We start from the raw sequence: 16,198 nt of genomic DNA on the forward strand, positions 1-16,198 counted from the left end.
CTATATGTGCTATACCTGCTACAGGGCTCAGTGTATAATGCCCCCCCCCCCCCCCTTCCTGCTATATGTGCTATACCTGCTCCAGGGCTCAGTGTATAATGCCCCCCCTTCCTGCTATATGTGCTATACCTGCTACAGGGCTCAGTGGAAGGTTTACATTGAATAACCCGTAAGCACCTAACTAATTGTCCTCTCAGCACGTCAGCTCTCCGGCAGTGAAAGCGTTACCTCCGGGCCGTTACCTCCCACACTCAGGATTGAGGAGGGCAGAACTGCATTAGTATAAATGTGAAGCAGCGCTGTGGGCCGAGTGATCGGCTCACCTAAAAGAAGCAGGTTTCTCATCACTAGCCTGGAGGGCTTCAAAAAAAAAAAAACATGGATGCAGTCGGTAATCTATTGCTTCTGCCTGAAGCATTGACTGAGGATTAAATGGCAGCCAGCAGGAAGACTCTCGGGTGTGTTTGAGGAGCGCCCGGTACACAGGAGGACGGGGCTGCCCAGACGCCTCACAGACCATTGCAGATGATTGTTGTCTCTGGTTGTTAGCTTCATTTCTTCCTGCTTGCCATTATGCGGAGGCAGACATGTCTACTGGAGTAGGGTTGTCGAGCCTCGCAGTCTTCCTCTTGCTATGGTTACCATCCGCTTCCAGCACTCCATCCTGTTCCAGAAATGGTTGTCCCCTGGGGCCACCTGTGGTGCTCAGTAAGTAGACGACGCCTGTGGACATAAGTTATTAATGATGTGTTGTTATGACAACCCCGTTATGTTTCGTTATTTGTAGCCGGGCACTTTGAGGGTTTCCAGAAGTATGGAAGTACTTGACGTGTTACACTATATGGTGCTTATAAGACTACTCATCCAACAGACTGCGTGATGGTTGTTGGGTCACAATACTTAATGACACTTTATTTAAAGTGCCCCTCCAATTGTGGGACAACGCTGTCCGTGGGCCGGAGGCAGAGGGGAGCATTGTCTGCGGTTGTTCTCTGCTCTCCCTCTGATTCGCCAGTTTCACGGCTTGTTTTGGTCCTTCCAAGAGGGCCGACGCAATCTTCAGACTACCTAACCTCCACAGTGCATCAGTAATTTTGGACTACTAATGCACTATACCGTCTCTATAATTGGCCAGAATTGCTCATGTGATCAGCAGTGACCAATCGGAGCAGTGGACACTGTATTAGGTAGTTGGAAAATTGCTGTCGCCATTTTGGATGGCCAAAACCCGGGTCTGAAACTGGTGAATCAGAGGGGCAGCGTAGATGGACAATTGCAGGTAATGTACCCCCTGCTCCTCTTGTCCAGGAACAGACTTTTGGCCAGAAACTGGAGGGTCCCCTTAACCCTTTGCAATCCAATTTTGGATTCAGGGTTTCCTAGGGGGCTTTCTCTTTCTGCCATCATACAATGGTGCCATCTGCTGGTTAGAGCCAGTACTGCGGTATGGGACATGCTGTATAGGCCTCCGACAACAGAGTGGCCAGTAATCTACAGTAAGAATACCCTACTGACCGTCTTCCGCCATCGGAGCTATACAGCTTTTCAATCAGAATGTCTGATGTCAGACAGTGAATTGGAAAGGGTTAAAGGGATTTTCTCTCTGTGGGATCAACATATGTACATCTTAGGCCAGTTTCACACAGACGGTTCGGATTCCGTATGCGGGAGCCTGCAATGAAATCCAGCTATAAATGCGATCAGCAACCCCACGTACTTTGTTTTACTGTAGAGGATGACCGCGGACGCTCACCGACAGTCATGCACGGTACAGATTTTCTTTCTTTAAATATTTTTTTTTCTCGTGCTGTTGCTAGGCGATGATGCGGGTACCCGGGCCTATCCACAATGTCCGTTACAGATGGGCCGCAGGTCGGATGACTTCCATTGACTGTAATGGAAGCCATCCGTGCAGGTTCTGTAGAAAAATAGAACATGCTCTGACTTACAATCGGCTTGCGGATATGCGACTGTTCTATTCTTTCAATGTGTGCGGAATGCCGCGTATCCTTCATGCGGGTGACGATCGCAGATTCCGAAATAGAAATCCAGTTGTGCGATACCGGCCTTAACTGGCTGCGGTGCAATTTGTTTTAACAGCTCTGCCCTCAAGTGGATGCATGACGCACCACTACACAATATGACTCATTTACTCATCATCACCATAGCATCTACAGGGTGACCTCTGAAAAGTAGCCCAGCACCACCACTTGTGCAAGTAGTCTGAAAGTAAATCTCTTTGTAGCCCATAGCAGCCAATCACTGTGCAGCTTTCTCTTCTCTATACTGCTAAGGTGGAATGAAAACCATGCTGTGATTGGCTGTGAGTATTTTGTGTATTGGGAACGGCTGACGCCTTTGCATCATAAGTAGTATTCCCGATTCCACTGAATACGTTTCCTTAGCATGGTTATGTCAATCTGCATATACATTGCAGTTGCTTTCGGCTAGTCGGTGTCTCCAGCTAGGGACCCTTGTTCCCACCCACCAGCACTGCTACAGAGTAATGGCTGGAATAACTTTTCCAGAGAGGAAACTCTCTACAATGAAAATTGCACATCGCATAAATCTCATCTGACCTTAAAGTGTATCTTGATATAACTGCGTTAGGTAAAAAGTTGTTACTTCTAAACTATTTTTATTCATATCTTGTACTGCTTCTTAATGACATAATGTTTTACTTAAATAAGGAAGATGGAATAATATCTCTGCAGCGCCACCTATTGGATGGCAGCATTCCTGCAAGCCAATGTCGGACTCTTTATACAAGGCTTTATAACAATGACTTAGAATCGAAAACCAAAAGCCAGACTCCATGCACAGACAGCTGTTTCAGGGTTTTGCCCCTCTGTGTGCAGCAGTTTTTCTGGCTTGGCTAGCGAGATGCACAAATATGAACCCCATCCTTTTAACCCCTTCCCGCCCCATGACATAAGGGTACGTCATGGCAGGTTGGTACTTCCCGCAAAATGACGTACCCTTACGTCATAGGAATAGCACGAGATCATAACTGATCTCGCGCTATCCCGCAGTGGGAGCCGGCTGTCAGTGATAGCCGGCCTCCCGCTGCAGTAGCGGGGGGGGCATCGGAGATTCGCTCCCTGCTGTTAACCCCTTCCCTGCCGCGATCTAAGTAGAATAAAAATGTTAAAACCTTTTTTTGTGCTTTTTCTAATATTGGCATAAAAAAAGGTAAAAAAAAATTTAAATGGCACATATTTGGTATTGACACGTCCGTAACGACGTGTACGAAAAGTTGAACGTGCTTTTTATTTTGTACGGCAAAAAGCGTTAAAAAAAACCCGCTAGAAAACAGAGGCAAAATGCTAATTTTTAGCATTTTGCCTCCCAAAAAATGCAATAAAAGTGATCAAAAGAGCCGTATATTCCCCAATAAAAACTACAGCTCGTCTCGCAAAAAATAAGCCCTCATAGAGCTCTGTACATAGAAAAATAAAGTTACAGGACTTTGAATGCAGCAATTTAGAAAAAAAAGATTTCCAAAAAAAGGGGTTTTATTGCAAAAAAGTGGAAAAACCTGAAAAAAATATAAGAATTTTGGTATCGTTGTAACCGTACCAACCCGCAGAAAAAATGTATTGTCATTTATGCTGCATGATTAACACTGTAAAAAAAAAAAAAAAAAAATCTATGGCAGAATTTATGCGTTTTCTCTCCCTGTTATCATAAAAAAAAATAAGTTTTACAATATTATTCAAATATTTTTTATTGAAGTTTCCTCATCTGAAGACGTGTAAGTAACAATACAAAACACTAAAACATATCCCAAATAGTCTCTCACGCACCGCGAGGATAAGTCCGCTGTGCTCTTGATCCACTCTTGTTTGTGAGGGTTTTTCATGTGGTGTTCTGTGGCATGTTCAATAATTAATTCTGTGACCATGGTGTCGCTATTCTTTTTCCCTCTCCCTCCCTCTCCCCAATAAGTTTTACAATATAGTCTATGTATCCAAAAATGGCACCATCAAAAAGTACAGTTCGCCACGCAAAAAACAAGCCCTCATACAGTTGCGTCGACAGAAATATAATTTATGGCTTATTGGAGATGAAAATCCGCCAAAAATCGTTGCGTCCTTAAAGGGGTGGTCTCGCGAAACCAAGTGGGGTTATACACTTCCGTATGGCCATATTAATGCACTTTGTAATATACATCGTGCATTAAATATGAGCCATACAGAAGTTATTCCACTTACCTGCTCCGTTGCTAGCGTCCTCGTCTCCATGGTTCCGTCTAAATTCGCTGGCAGCTTGCTTTTTTAGACGCGCTTGCGCAGTCCGGTCTTCTCCTTTCAGCACGAGCCGCTTCAGTGTGCTCCCCGCTACAGCTCTTCTGCGCATGCGCAGATGAGCTGTCACTGCTCGGGAGCGCGCTGGAGCGGCCATTCTGTACCTTCCTCTGTTAGAGGAAGGTGCAGAGCTGCCGAGCTGTCCGGAGAAGCCGCCCAGCTGTCCCGCCGTCCAGCTGTCCTGGTAAGTGATGGGGGGGGGGCTGTCGCTGCGATGGGGGGGGCTGTCGCTGGGCCGGGGGAACTAGCGCTGGGCCGGGGGAACTAGCGCTGGGCCGGGGGGGGCTGTCGCTGGGCCGGGGGAACTAGCGCTGGGCCGGGGGGGCTGCCGCTGTGATGGGGGGGGGGGGGGGCTGCGCCGGTTACCTTCTGCCTGGCGGTTGGTTGACTTGTCGGCCGTGTTCACTCCAGGGGTCCGGTCGGCGGCTGCGGGGCGTCTGGTTGCCATGGAGACACAGCTGGTAGCGTCTCGGGAGCGCGCACGTCGGGCTCCAGCAAGCGATGCGAAAAGAGCTGGCGGCCATCTTGGGGAAAAGTTTTATAAGTTGCTGAAACGCTGGAACGGTAAGTAGAAACCAGCTAGGAAAGTCATTTACAGGGGTAATTAGTAATGTATGTTTAATTAGGGGGACTGGGCAAAAAAAAAAATTCACTGCTTCCTCGAGACATCTCCTTTAAGCCCAAAATAGGCCATGTCCTTAAGGGGTTAAAAAGGGTGATATAGATGAGAGAATTTTTTTTTTTTCACCAATAGCCTTAGGCTGTGTTCACATGACCATATGGTAAAACACTACGTAAAGATTACAGTTTTTTACCAGCACAGGGAACTACGTATTTCTGCATAGTGCGCATTTTTGCCTTCTGCGCATGAACACTATTTTACGCACGCTGTCCTGCACTGGTTTCCTGTTTGTTTTAAAAACCTTTCTTCTGATGTTTCCTAGCAACATGTGTTAAAATTAAGTAATTGCGTATGGACTGCGTTCCCCATTTCCCCGCTGGAAAACAATAAGGCTGAACACGTGTAAAACGCGGTAAAATAGAATGTTGTGCTTTTTTTTTTTTTTTCACGCGAAGCATACACCAGTGTGAATGTATATTGCTCTGTAATATGCAATTAAATTGCGCTTGCGTGAGCCCGGCCTTCATCTAATACATGAATATAGATGCTAAGAGGAAGTGATGGGCTGTAACCACATACGTTGCATCAGCGCAGTATTTCATACCATACTATGTGATATTAGGTAAAGCATCTGTTGTGACCGAGGACAGGACCGCTTGTGACACTGAGAAGAGCTTCATGCTGTGTGCTAACTTCACCAGTTACCCAAGTGACTAGAGACTCCAACGAACGGCTTGTTCAGTGGTATCAAATACATTTACTTATTAAAGGCAACCTGTCACGTAATTCATGCTGATCTCATTGATTTCAGCGGTCTGTGACTTGGGGTCGCTCCACACGGGTGATCGCAATTTTGCTGCGGGAAAAGTGTGGCAAAATCACATGTTTATTCATTGCGATTAGTGAGCTTCAGCAATGCTTTTTTTCTTTTGTTTGGAGAATAATCTCACATCGCTGCTGCCCGCTATAAAATCACGCAATTTTTTATCACAACTTAATGAGACGTTGTAATGTTAAAATCGCACCACTATGTGTATTTGTAGTGTTGCGATGTGATAAAAAGAAGCCCCCATAGGAATACATGGAAGATTTTTTTTTTTAAATCACAGAAAGGTGGAGCATGCCACAATTTTTTTATCCCCTCAGCATCGTATCGGTGAAAACATTGCAGATGGGAAGGAAACTATTGTAAAGCATTGATTTCATATGCTGCTTTTTTGCAGACTATCGCAGCAGGCCAAAATCGTGGGGTTTTTTCCCAATCACTCGCCTGTGTGGAGCCAGCCTTATAGTGTAATGTGCAGTGATTTTTTAAGAACTTACAGCTTGTTTCTGCAGCTCCCATCAGTCGGTGAGGCTAGCTTATTCATGAGGGCCTACTCATCCCACCACAGTGAGGACAGCATATTCTACATGACAGGTTCCCTTTAAATAGTAATGCAATATAACGCAAACTAAACCCTGCGTCTTATGATTAGGGCTTTAAGATAACCTAGTCTAAAGGCCCTTTTACATGAGAAAATCTGCAAAAATGAACAATGATCCATCAGTGTAAACATGGCAAATGAATGAACTATAATTCATTCACTCATCATTCATCCATTTTCTGAATTTTGTTCCATCTAAACTGCCATCGTCCAGTCATTCACAGACTCAAGGGGAGGGTGATTGCTTGTCTCAGGGCGTAGTTTAGTGTGCCACAAAATGCTCTGTGATAAGCTGGTGGCAGAACAAACGTGGGTTTCTAACACTCCCACAAGGTGCTCTATTGGCTCTTGAAGCATTGAATGATCAGAGGTATATGATGACGTACGCCACAGGAACTACATAAAAGCCGCAAGGGGGAACCCCCTTGAACTACCATCCCCTCACCACCAACTGGGCAGGGGGACTCCTAATCCCAATTTCATATCGAACCCCCCTGACTGGGAGCACATGGAAAATTTGGAGATATGACTATTGGCGTGCGGAGGATCGGGACATAACCCGCGAGACACGTAGTTCATACTGCTGAAAATGTTAAAAATCCTCACGTATTACAATATGCTGATTGAAGTGTTAAAAAATTTAAAAATGTCAATAAAAAACTGATTTATAAAAAAAAAAAAAATAAAAGCCGCAAGGGATCATTCGCCATTACGGTCGCCTGTGGAGTGCCATGTGACATTATTGCTGCTTTTTGCTACTTCGAGGGATACTGCTCATCGCAACGAGGATTACTTCATTTGTTCGCCTGCAAGTTTTGGCCACTTTTTCGAGGAAATATTCTTGGAGTGAACGCTTCTAACTATAAAGGTAAGCTTGCTTGTATGTTCTGTTATTCGATCACCATGTAGTCTCCAGTAACGTCCCATATACGGTTACCTTACCTCCCGGTTGTAGCGAAAAATACTGTATGCCAATACCCCTCGAAATAACGATCAAAATGTCTTGGACATGGTAGTACCACGAGGATCTATCACAGTTTTGCAATAAGCTCAGAGGCACTAGGCGCTACTGCTTTTGAGAAGTTTTTGCTCGCTACTTAGAGCGAAACTTCAACATGTCTGTTACAGAAAGTTCTTAATTCAGTCGTCATGGCCCTTGTCAATCGATCCATATCTCACGGTTTTATTGATTTCAAAGAAAGGTGTAGTAGCCTTCAAAGCGTCAAACAAAAATATCTTGCAAGTGGCAGTGCTAAACGGCTCGAACAAAGCGTTCATAATGGCGACTGGAGAACCACATGGCACTGCCGCCTTCAAGACATTTTGTTCACTGCTTCAAGGGTTAGGGTGCCTGCACACGAACGGAATTTCCAGCGCGTTATTTTAGGCACATTATCTGCCCCAGACCGCAGCCAATATACTCCTATGAGGATCCGCAGTTGTCCCCAGACGGACGGATTTGTAACGCGCGTGAAAAAATCTGCGACCTGTTCTAATTTGGGTCGGATTCTGCGCGTGAAGCCTCCAATACAAGTGAATGGGTGCGTTTTTTCACGCAGTACAGCCGCAGTGCAGCTGCGGATGGAGTCACTGGTTGCTATGACTACAGGAAGTAGGCATGGTAGGAGACGTCCTAACACACAGCAGAGCTTCACAGGCAAATTTGTAGAGGAAGATAGGTAGTATTTCTTGCCAATGCAGGATCTAAGAATGCAAAATCTGTAGTAATGAATTCCTCTTGTGAATTTTTTTGCAGTGACAGAAATAAAGTCACGCTGGAGAAGCGCCTGAAAAAAGTTACATGGATCAACCATGCCCACAAAGACATCAATAATTTAACGGTGCTCGCACAAGCAAGAGGGACAAAACGGAGTCTGGGTGTTGGTTTTAAGGCCTCCTTCCCACGAACAGATTTACGCCGCGTAATTCGCGGCGAAAATCCGCTGCGTTGCCCGCTGCTATTAGGTTCTATTGAACCTAATAGCACAATGCTCACGATGCGGAATTCCACCGTGGAATTTCGCACCGTGAAATCTCCCGTCCTCACCCGCGGCATGCTCTATTTGCCGCGGGTGTACGTGGTCAATGGAAGCCGCCCGTTCACGCTATCTCCCGCTGAAACACAGTGGAAGATAGCGTGAAAACGCTTTCCCGCCTACCGCCGCCGCGTCATATGACGTGGTGGGCGTGTCACATGACGCGGCGGCGGTGGGCGGGGAAGCGTCTTCACGCTATCTTCCGCTGGTAAGTATGGGGTCTCTGGGGGGCGCTGTGACGGGCTTCCTCGCGGAATATTCCGCGGCGGAGCCTGTCACGCTCGTGTGAAGCCGGCCTTAAGCTGTTTTCCAAGGAATGGGCAGTTCTCTAGGGGTTGGGTTTACAAAGGGGTGTCTGCTGGTTTTTCTGCGCGTTTTTTCCCGCAACACATCCGCGTATATCCGCGCATGATTTTTCACGCATCCGCACCTATCCGCAAGCACATTTAGGTACCATATGCGCGTGAAAATCCGCTAGCGGAATCCGGAACGCTCGTGTGCAGGCGGCCTTACTTGGACATGCAAATACTTTGATTGCTTGGAAGGTCTGCTTTCTAGAGGGAATATCTGTAAGAGTGAATGCTTCCTTTGCAAAAGCTCGCTTGTAAGTTTGTATTCTAGCACTCTAGTACTGGATTCCCCTTTAATGTACTTGTTCTGTTTATTTACAGTTGGTCAGAAGGACTGTCGCCACTTCAGGAGCTATGATGAGCTGGCAGCAGAAATCAAGGCATCCGTAGTGGAGATGGAGGAAGAACATCCCTGCAAGCAACAGCAAAGAGTTTGGTCAAAACAGTGACTCCAACAAAGAGACAGATTGTCACACACAAGGCTTTGACAGATAATGTGAGATCAACCCAGAGGACTTCAGGAATTGCTTGCGCCTGTGTGAGGAGTTATTTTCTGTTTTGCTGGCATCTCAGCATTCTACTACTATAAATGGCCTACTTTGGTATACTTTTGCTGGCCCCCGTGAATGCTTATTTTGAATCTCTGATGGTAGATGGTAATATTGCATGTTAGGCTGAAAAAAAGCACATATATGTCCATCTAGTTCAGCCTATAACAAAAAGAAATTCCTTCATGACTCCAAATCTGGAAATCCTTTACAGCCTTATACCCAATATTTGTATTCTGTATGTCCAGAAAACTCTACAATAAACTTTCATCTTTTACAAAAAATCAACTGTAAATGTTTTCTGTGAAAAAGTATCAGGTGATGCATATTTGGCTTCTTTTTCTGTGGGTTATGTCTTTGTACGTTTTTTTTCTCACCTCTGATTTTATGTAGATAACATTTTAAACTTTTTTGTAACTGGCTAAATCAACTGTAAACCTTTAAATATAAAACTCTACAACTTTAAATCTAAAAGTATAAAATGTAACACTTTTTACTGGAACGCTGGGAGACCGGATTTTCTCGTCCAGCTAATGGACCTGCAGGATTACGACATGCTTGACGGGCTCTATCAGCATTCTACTTCTTGGAAGTAATAGATCATCAGCCAAGTTATGCAGTCACTGGAAAGAATGTTTTGCTGTGAGTCCTTACAGTGGACAATGCCAAAGTCGAGTGACTTGAAGCTTGGGCAAAGATCCTCCTCTGCCCAGTGCTGTAGGCTGTCCAGCTCTTCTTGGAGTCTGGTCAGCTGCCTTTGCCACTGACTGTCTTCCAGTGCCTCCTATGGGATAAACGCCTTTTTCCTGTGGAGGGGTGGGCCAGAATGGTACCAGGAATGCTTCGTCTGTATTTACTGAGCGAGGATTGTTCATGTGTAAAAGTACAGGAATGATCATCTCTGGGATGGCTGGTCAGGCATCTATTATGCCCGACCAGTTGTCCCATGTAAAAGGACCTTAAGGAGGCACTTGTTCATAGAAGGACCTGCCTGTTTACACAGGCCACCCACATTCAGTTTTTGTGTGCAGGACCTGGCCGAACCATACCCAAATAAATTGCCTTGGATGTTCAGTTGCTGCATGCATTATCGTGGTTCTGATCCCACCGAGAATCTGACTGGCCTGTGTAAAAGGGCGCTTATAAGGGTGAATTCTTACTTGCATTCAGGGTTTCCATCTGTGTTCTGTTTCTGGAGCAAGTAAATGGACCCCCCCCCCCCCCCTCATCATCTTCCTTCTCCAACCCATTGATTTTAAAAAATCGTGCAGAAACGAAGACTTCAAGTTTTGCTTTGCATGTATTTTGGAGCTGTATGGAAATCAATGAGAAGAAAACTGTTTCTTACCATTTCTTTGCTCCAAGAAAGAAGCACAGACGAAAACCGTTAAGTGAGAATTTTTAGACCAGTTTCAGACTGTCGTATTTTTAGTTCCATATATAATCTGTGGTTTTCTGTTTGTCACGTCCTTCCAGCACCTTTTGCTTCTTGACCCTATCGGGAGCTAGGGGTGTGACGGGGGGGAGGTCCTCCTGTCAAACCCCTAGCTTCTGGTGGAGTCAAGATACACTAATACCAGACCTCCTTGCATATTATGGACTATTAGGGCCCTTTTGCACGGGACGATCCCGACGGGAGCAGCTGTACAACAGGCCGTCCCAATGATTGTTTCTGTGCTCTTGCACAGGAGTATATAATAGCCACTCTGTGAGTGAAGTTTTAAATGATAATATACTCCTCTGAAATCGGTTTAGAAGGAGTTACAGCGTTTGGCACTTATCAGGCACAGTGTGGGACATAGTCTCCTCTGGCCCCTCCAAAAGGTCTGTGGGGACTAATACCAACAGATGGATATTTGCAAAGATCTATGAGAAAATTGCGACCCACACTAACCCCGGTGCCCACAATAAACATCTTTGCCAACATTATGCTGACATAAACAATAAAAACCTGGGGGAAAAAATGCAGGAACAATCAGTGCGCATCACTCACTGTTCAATACAGGTCTTAAACATTCTCCAATATATTGATGGGCACCCAACACTATAACCACTGTCACGCACTACAAATGAAAATTCACCAGATTTAGGTTTGCAGAAACAAAAATCCCCTCACTGCATGCATACTCGCAGAAAGGCAACCTCCCTTGCCAAATTTGCACCCTTGAAGTCCACACTTGCTACTAGCATGACTCTTCAGTTACTGAAAAGAGTAATGCTGCTGAGGTGTACAGACTTCATGGGGTCACAGCGCAGGAATGGGCGTCAGGTGATAAGACAGAACTCCACGGTCCCTCACCTTGAGCGTCATTCCATAGTTTGCGGTTGAAAGTACCTGATAGGCTGCATTTAATGAATGAAACCAAAGACAAGCAAAAGGAACCTTAAAAGAAAAAATGTATAAAAGTTGACTATGGCCACTACAACACATGGTAGCTGTATCCAGTGTCCCTGTCTGTACGCAACAGAGTTGTAAAAGGAGGTGGCTGGAGATTAGGAGGGATAGTCATTGTGGACTGGAAGTCTTATCTAGGCATTTGGCTCATAGTATACAGTTTGTAAAGGCGGTGCAAGCTGCCTCTGACTTGCAAGAATAGTGTCTTCATCAAGCTTGCCAAGTAGGCCCTTTAGGGCTTTGCCAGACTTGTCTATTCTCACAATGAATCCTTTTGATGCTCTGTCATGTGTCTCATTGAGCAAGCAATGTTCTGTCCGATGTGTTCATGCTCATCTGAAGTGTGTTAAGCTGTTCTGTTTTGCAATTGTTTCTCTAGTTCTCTTATGGGGTCGGGTGGTTTGTGCTCTGTGTGCGCAGTCACTTCTGCACTCCGGTGTGACATCTTCAGCAGTGTTTAGAACACATTGCAGAGAACATGGGACCTCCTGGTCCTTGGTGAAAGCCAGGAGGTCATAGTACCAGTCTTTGGTGTGTGAACTTCATCCACACCAGCCCAGGTCTTTTGCTGCTCTCCACCTTGTTAAATTCTCCCTTATAAACAGCCCGCAAGGTTTTGAATTCTTGCCTTAACAAATTTTACATTGATGATCTGTGCAGGGAAACGTTTCTGTGAAACTTCTATCAAGTTCTTATTAGCTTTTCCCTCCTTCAAGCAATTGCTTTACTCTGGGCTGCATGCTTTCCACAAGCAGTGGAAAGAGCGTTGGATTTCAAGAAGTCCTTGAGTTACTCTTCACAATCAATTTCCCTATGGAAACAAAAGAAGATTGAACGTTCGTGAAACAGCAGTGTAGTATCACAGATCTATGAGATCAGTAGGCAATCCTAAAATCCAACCCAAAGTACACTTGGGGTTCATGCAGAACCACTGTCACAGATTTCTGCTAGAAAATAGGACAAAATAGTGCTGTAAGCAGCGCTACTTTGTACTGTAAATTCCGGGCAAAATGACGGACTGCTTAACAGAAACCGAGCGGACCCCCATTATATTCGAAGTGGTGGGGGGGGTCGGGGTGTGAAAATTTAATTCTGTCATAAGATAGTTGTTGAGCCAGGGGGTGCTATGTTCCTGCTCCCCAAATAGAGCAGGAAAACCTAATCCCCTAAAGCCGGCTGCACACGACCAGGTCAGATTCCGCATGCAGGAGCTCATTGCAAACGCCTGGATAAAGCCAAGTGGCACTGCCACTTATAAGACATTTTTGCTTGCTACTTCGAGTCATGCTTAATGTCTATTCCCCGTAACAAGGAGGTAATAGTACCAGAGGCTATAAAGGGATTGAGTAACAGAACATAGAAGTGAGAAAACTCAGTTTTATATACTTTGAACTGTTCCCTCTTACAAATATTCCCTCCAAAGTGGGTAATAATCCCAGGTGATTAAATTAAGTGATGCTTATGTTATGCAGATTTCAAAGTGGCAAAAAGATGTCTCGCAGATGGCAACGTCTTGTAGCATTTTGCAGATGATCAGAATGGTGAATGATTCTTTGAGGCTTTTAGGTCACTTCGGTGGCGTACATCTATAATCTGAAACATTTCCATGCCCACCTAAGCAATTAATCGTTCAGTCTAAACGCTACCTGTGAGGAACGAGCAACTGAACAAAATAACAAGTAACTTAAATTGTAACGGTCATCATTCGAGCGAGTTCGTGAACAACTTGTTTGTTTTCAAGCGATTTCTCGTACCGTGTAAAAGAACCCCGGCAATGTGTCGCGCTGCAGTCTCTATTCCCACATAGCTTCACATGTGGTATACTAGCTACAGTATTAAGTGTGGCAGATGTACTTGGCGATGTCAGACACTATCTGAACCTGTAGTGTCACGCGATCCAGATGCATGTGATTCAGCGCATATAATCATGGATCTGTGGCCTAAAGATAAGTATTTTGTAACATTAAGTTCTCAAACCCTCATAGTAATAAACTAACCAATCAGTCTCACTGGCTGCAGATATTACATGTGGTGTTTAATATAGAAAAAGCAAAAAATAATTGTAGTATAATATGTTGGCCAGTTTACAACATTTACAGTATAAAGGCCCACTTCGACACTATCGCTCAAAAGCCCTCGTTTGAGCGATAATAGTCATGTGTAACCACTTACATTGTGCAGATTTCGTTAAGCTGTCGCTCATCATTGTCTTTCTAAGTGCTGAAAGACAACCATGAGCCTTATCAGGGATTCACAGCAGGATACAGCTGATACTATTATTTTAGCTGTATCCCACTCCCTGGTAACAGTCTTGGTATAAAGAACAGAGCGGTCCAGCTCTGTTCCTTATACCTGGAACGGAGCGCTCGGCTGTATAACAGCCAGGCGCTCCGTGCAAAAAAACATTAGGATGCAGAAGACAAGCCGGGACACCCCGCTTGTCTTCTACATCCTCTGCTCTGAGCGCCCGGCTGAACGGGGGAACAGCTGGATGCTGGCAGCGCAAGGGGATCGTTCATCTTGTGCTGTAAATGGCACAACAATCGCTCAAGTCGCTTGACTGACATCTTTTGAGCGCTTATTGTTGTCCAAATGGGCCTTAAGCCATGTAGACGAGTGTCTTATAGCTTATCTCACTACTAAACCAGGATCTGTTTTGACTGCAGCAAATACATGAAATAGAAATAAAGGGCTGGAATTGTGCATGTAGCTTTGTAGCAATTTTTGACATAGGTTTTTATTTTTTAGGCTTCAAGTGGGTGGATACAAAAGTGTTACCCAGTCTTCCTTTCTCTTTTTGGATCCAGTGTAGGCATTTTCCCATTTTGGAGCACCTACAACTCTGAGTGGTTTTAACAAAAATGTTTACTTGAGAATGGGTGACCAAAAAAAGCGCAATTCTGGCGTTAAGTAGTTTTGTTTTTTCTTTTTCTGACTAATCCCACACAGTGAATGATAATGTGTTACTTTGCTAGATCAGACCCTTACGGACGCAGCAATGCCAACTGTTTTTTCTGTTTGTATTTTGTTTTAATTATAAATATGGAAAAAGGTGTGGGTTTTTTTTTTTTTTTTTAAATTTTACATTATTTTTTTTTTGTCCACATAAGGAAATTTAACTTGTGATTGTTTAATTACTCTTGCAGTATAATTTAATACCATAGAATGCCACTCGCTCATCCAGTACACTGTGGCATCTAGCTAGTGCCACTGGTCAGGTGATATGGAAGTGCCATCACCTGACGACTGGCACTGAGCTCAGTATAGGCTGCCAGGTACTGGGTAAAGGAGTATGCTGATAGCCAAAAACTTCAGAAGTAAGCACTGTATCTTCTGAAATCAACTGTGGACATGCAACTGATCTTGACTCAAAATCTGCACTAATCTGCAATGGCCTGTATCTGATTTGTGTATTTAATACCTTCTGTATTTATTTAACCCCTATGCTTTTCTTCTATTTCTAGTACCAGGTGACTTGGGAAATCAGCTAGAAGCCAAACTGAACAAACCATCAGTGGTACATTATATGTGCTCTAAGAAGACAGATTATTACTTCACTCTTTGGTTGAATCTGGAGCTTTTACTGCCCCTAGTAATTGACTGCTGGATAGACAATATCAGGTATTGCAGTGTAAATTTCTTCCTAGCTTGAGGTACAGATCAATATAAAGTGATAATTTAAGATATACCTCTGGTTTTGAAGTATACAGACTAATCTATAATTTTCTAATATTTTTTGTAAGTGAAGTCATTACTTGTACATGGGACTAACGTAAAAAGTTACAATAAAAACACAAACCCTTTATCCCATAGCAGAAATGCTTTGTAAAAAAGAAAACTAAAATTAAATATTGTAACTGGTATTGTCAAGTCCACAATAATGCAAACTATATACAATTACATTATGTTACCTGCACGGTATAAGTCAAAATGTTACTAATGAAAGCATCAACTACTCCCACAAAAAAAGCAAGCTCCTGTATGGCTCCACTAAAGGGAAAAATAAGAGGTATGGTTCCCAAAACATGGTAAAACTAAAACCCTGATTTACGTTATAAAGCGGGGGAAAAGTAGTAAAACATGGAATAGAACTAAATTTGATATTGCTGCAATCATAGTGATCCACAGAATAAAGGTAACATCATTCCCAGCACATGCTGAAGACCATGAAGACTAAACGAAAAAACAAGGCAAAATTGTGCAATAGCAGTCAGTCTTCCCCACAAAAAGGCTAATGAATAATTAGATGTACCCCAAATGGTGTCACTGAAAAATAGAACTTTTCCAGTAAAGTAAAAAACCCTTGTACAGCTACATCAATGGGGAAATGAGAAAGTTAACTCTTGGAATTCTGCGGTGACAAAGCTTTCCAGGTTCTAAGGTACAAAATAGGCAATTTGTTTAAGGGTTAAATAAGAGTGTGAATTAGGAGTCAAGGGTTGGCTAGTCTGACACATCCCCACATAATGGTATATCAAGGGCCTTAAGCAGTTTGCCATTTCCATGTGCTATG

General features: G+C 44.1%; 1 protein-coding gene across 1 annotated transcript in view; it reads left to right on the forward strand.

Annotated features, from left to right (window-relative positions):
• Window positions 1-287: 287 nt before the first annotated feature.
• Window positions 288-16,198, forward strand: part of PLA2G15 (phospholipase A2 group XV) — a 38,292-nt gene continuing 22,381 nt past the window's right edge. The window contains exons 1-2 of the mRNA XM_066582670.1: window positions 288-708; window positions 15,150-15,306. Coding sequence (XP_066438767.1) covers window positions 588-708; window positions 15,150-15,306 — 278 coding nt within the window. The 5' untranslated portion in view covers window positions 288-587. The remainder of the gene's footprint in view (window positions 709-15,149; window positions 15,307-16,198) is intronic.

The sequence above is a fragment of the Eleutherodactylus coqui genome, chromosome 11 (genome assembly GCF_035609145.1).
Source record: "Eleutherodactylus coqui strain aEleCoq1 chromosome 11, aEleCoq1.hap1, whole genome shotgun sequence".
Taxonomy (NCBI): Eukaryota; Metazoa; Chordata; class Amphibia; order Anura; family Eleutherodactylidae; genus Eleutherodactylus; species Eleutherodactylus coqui.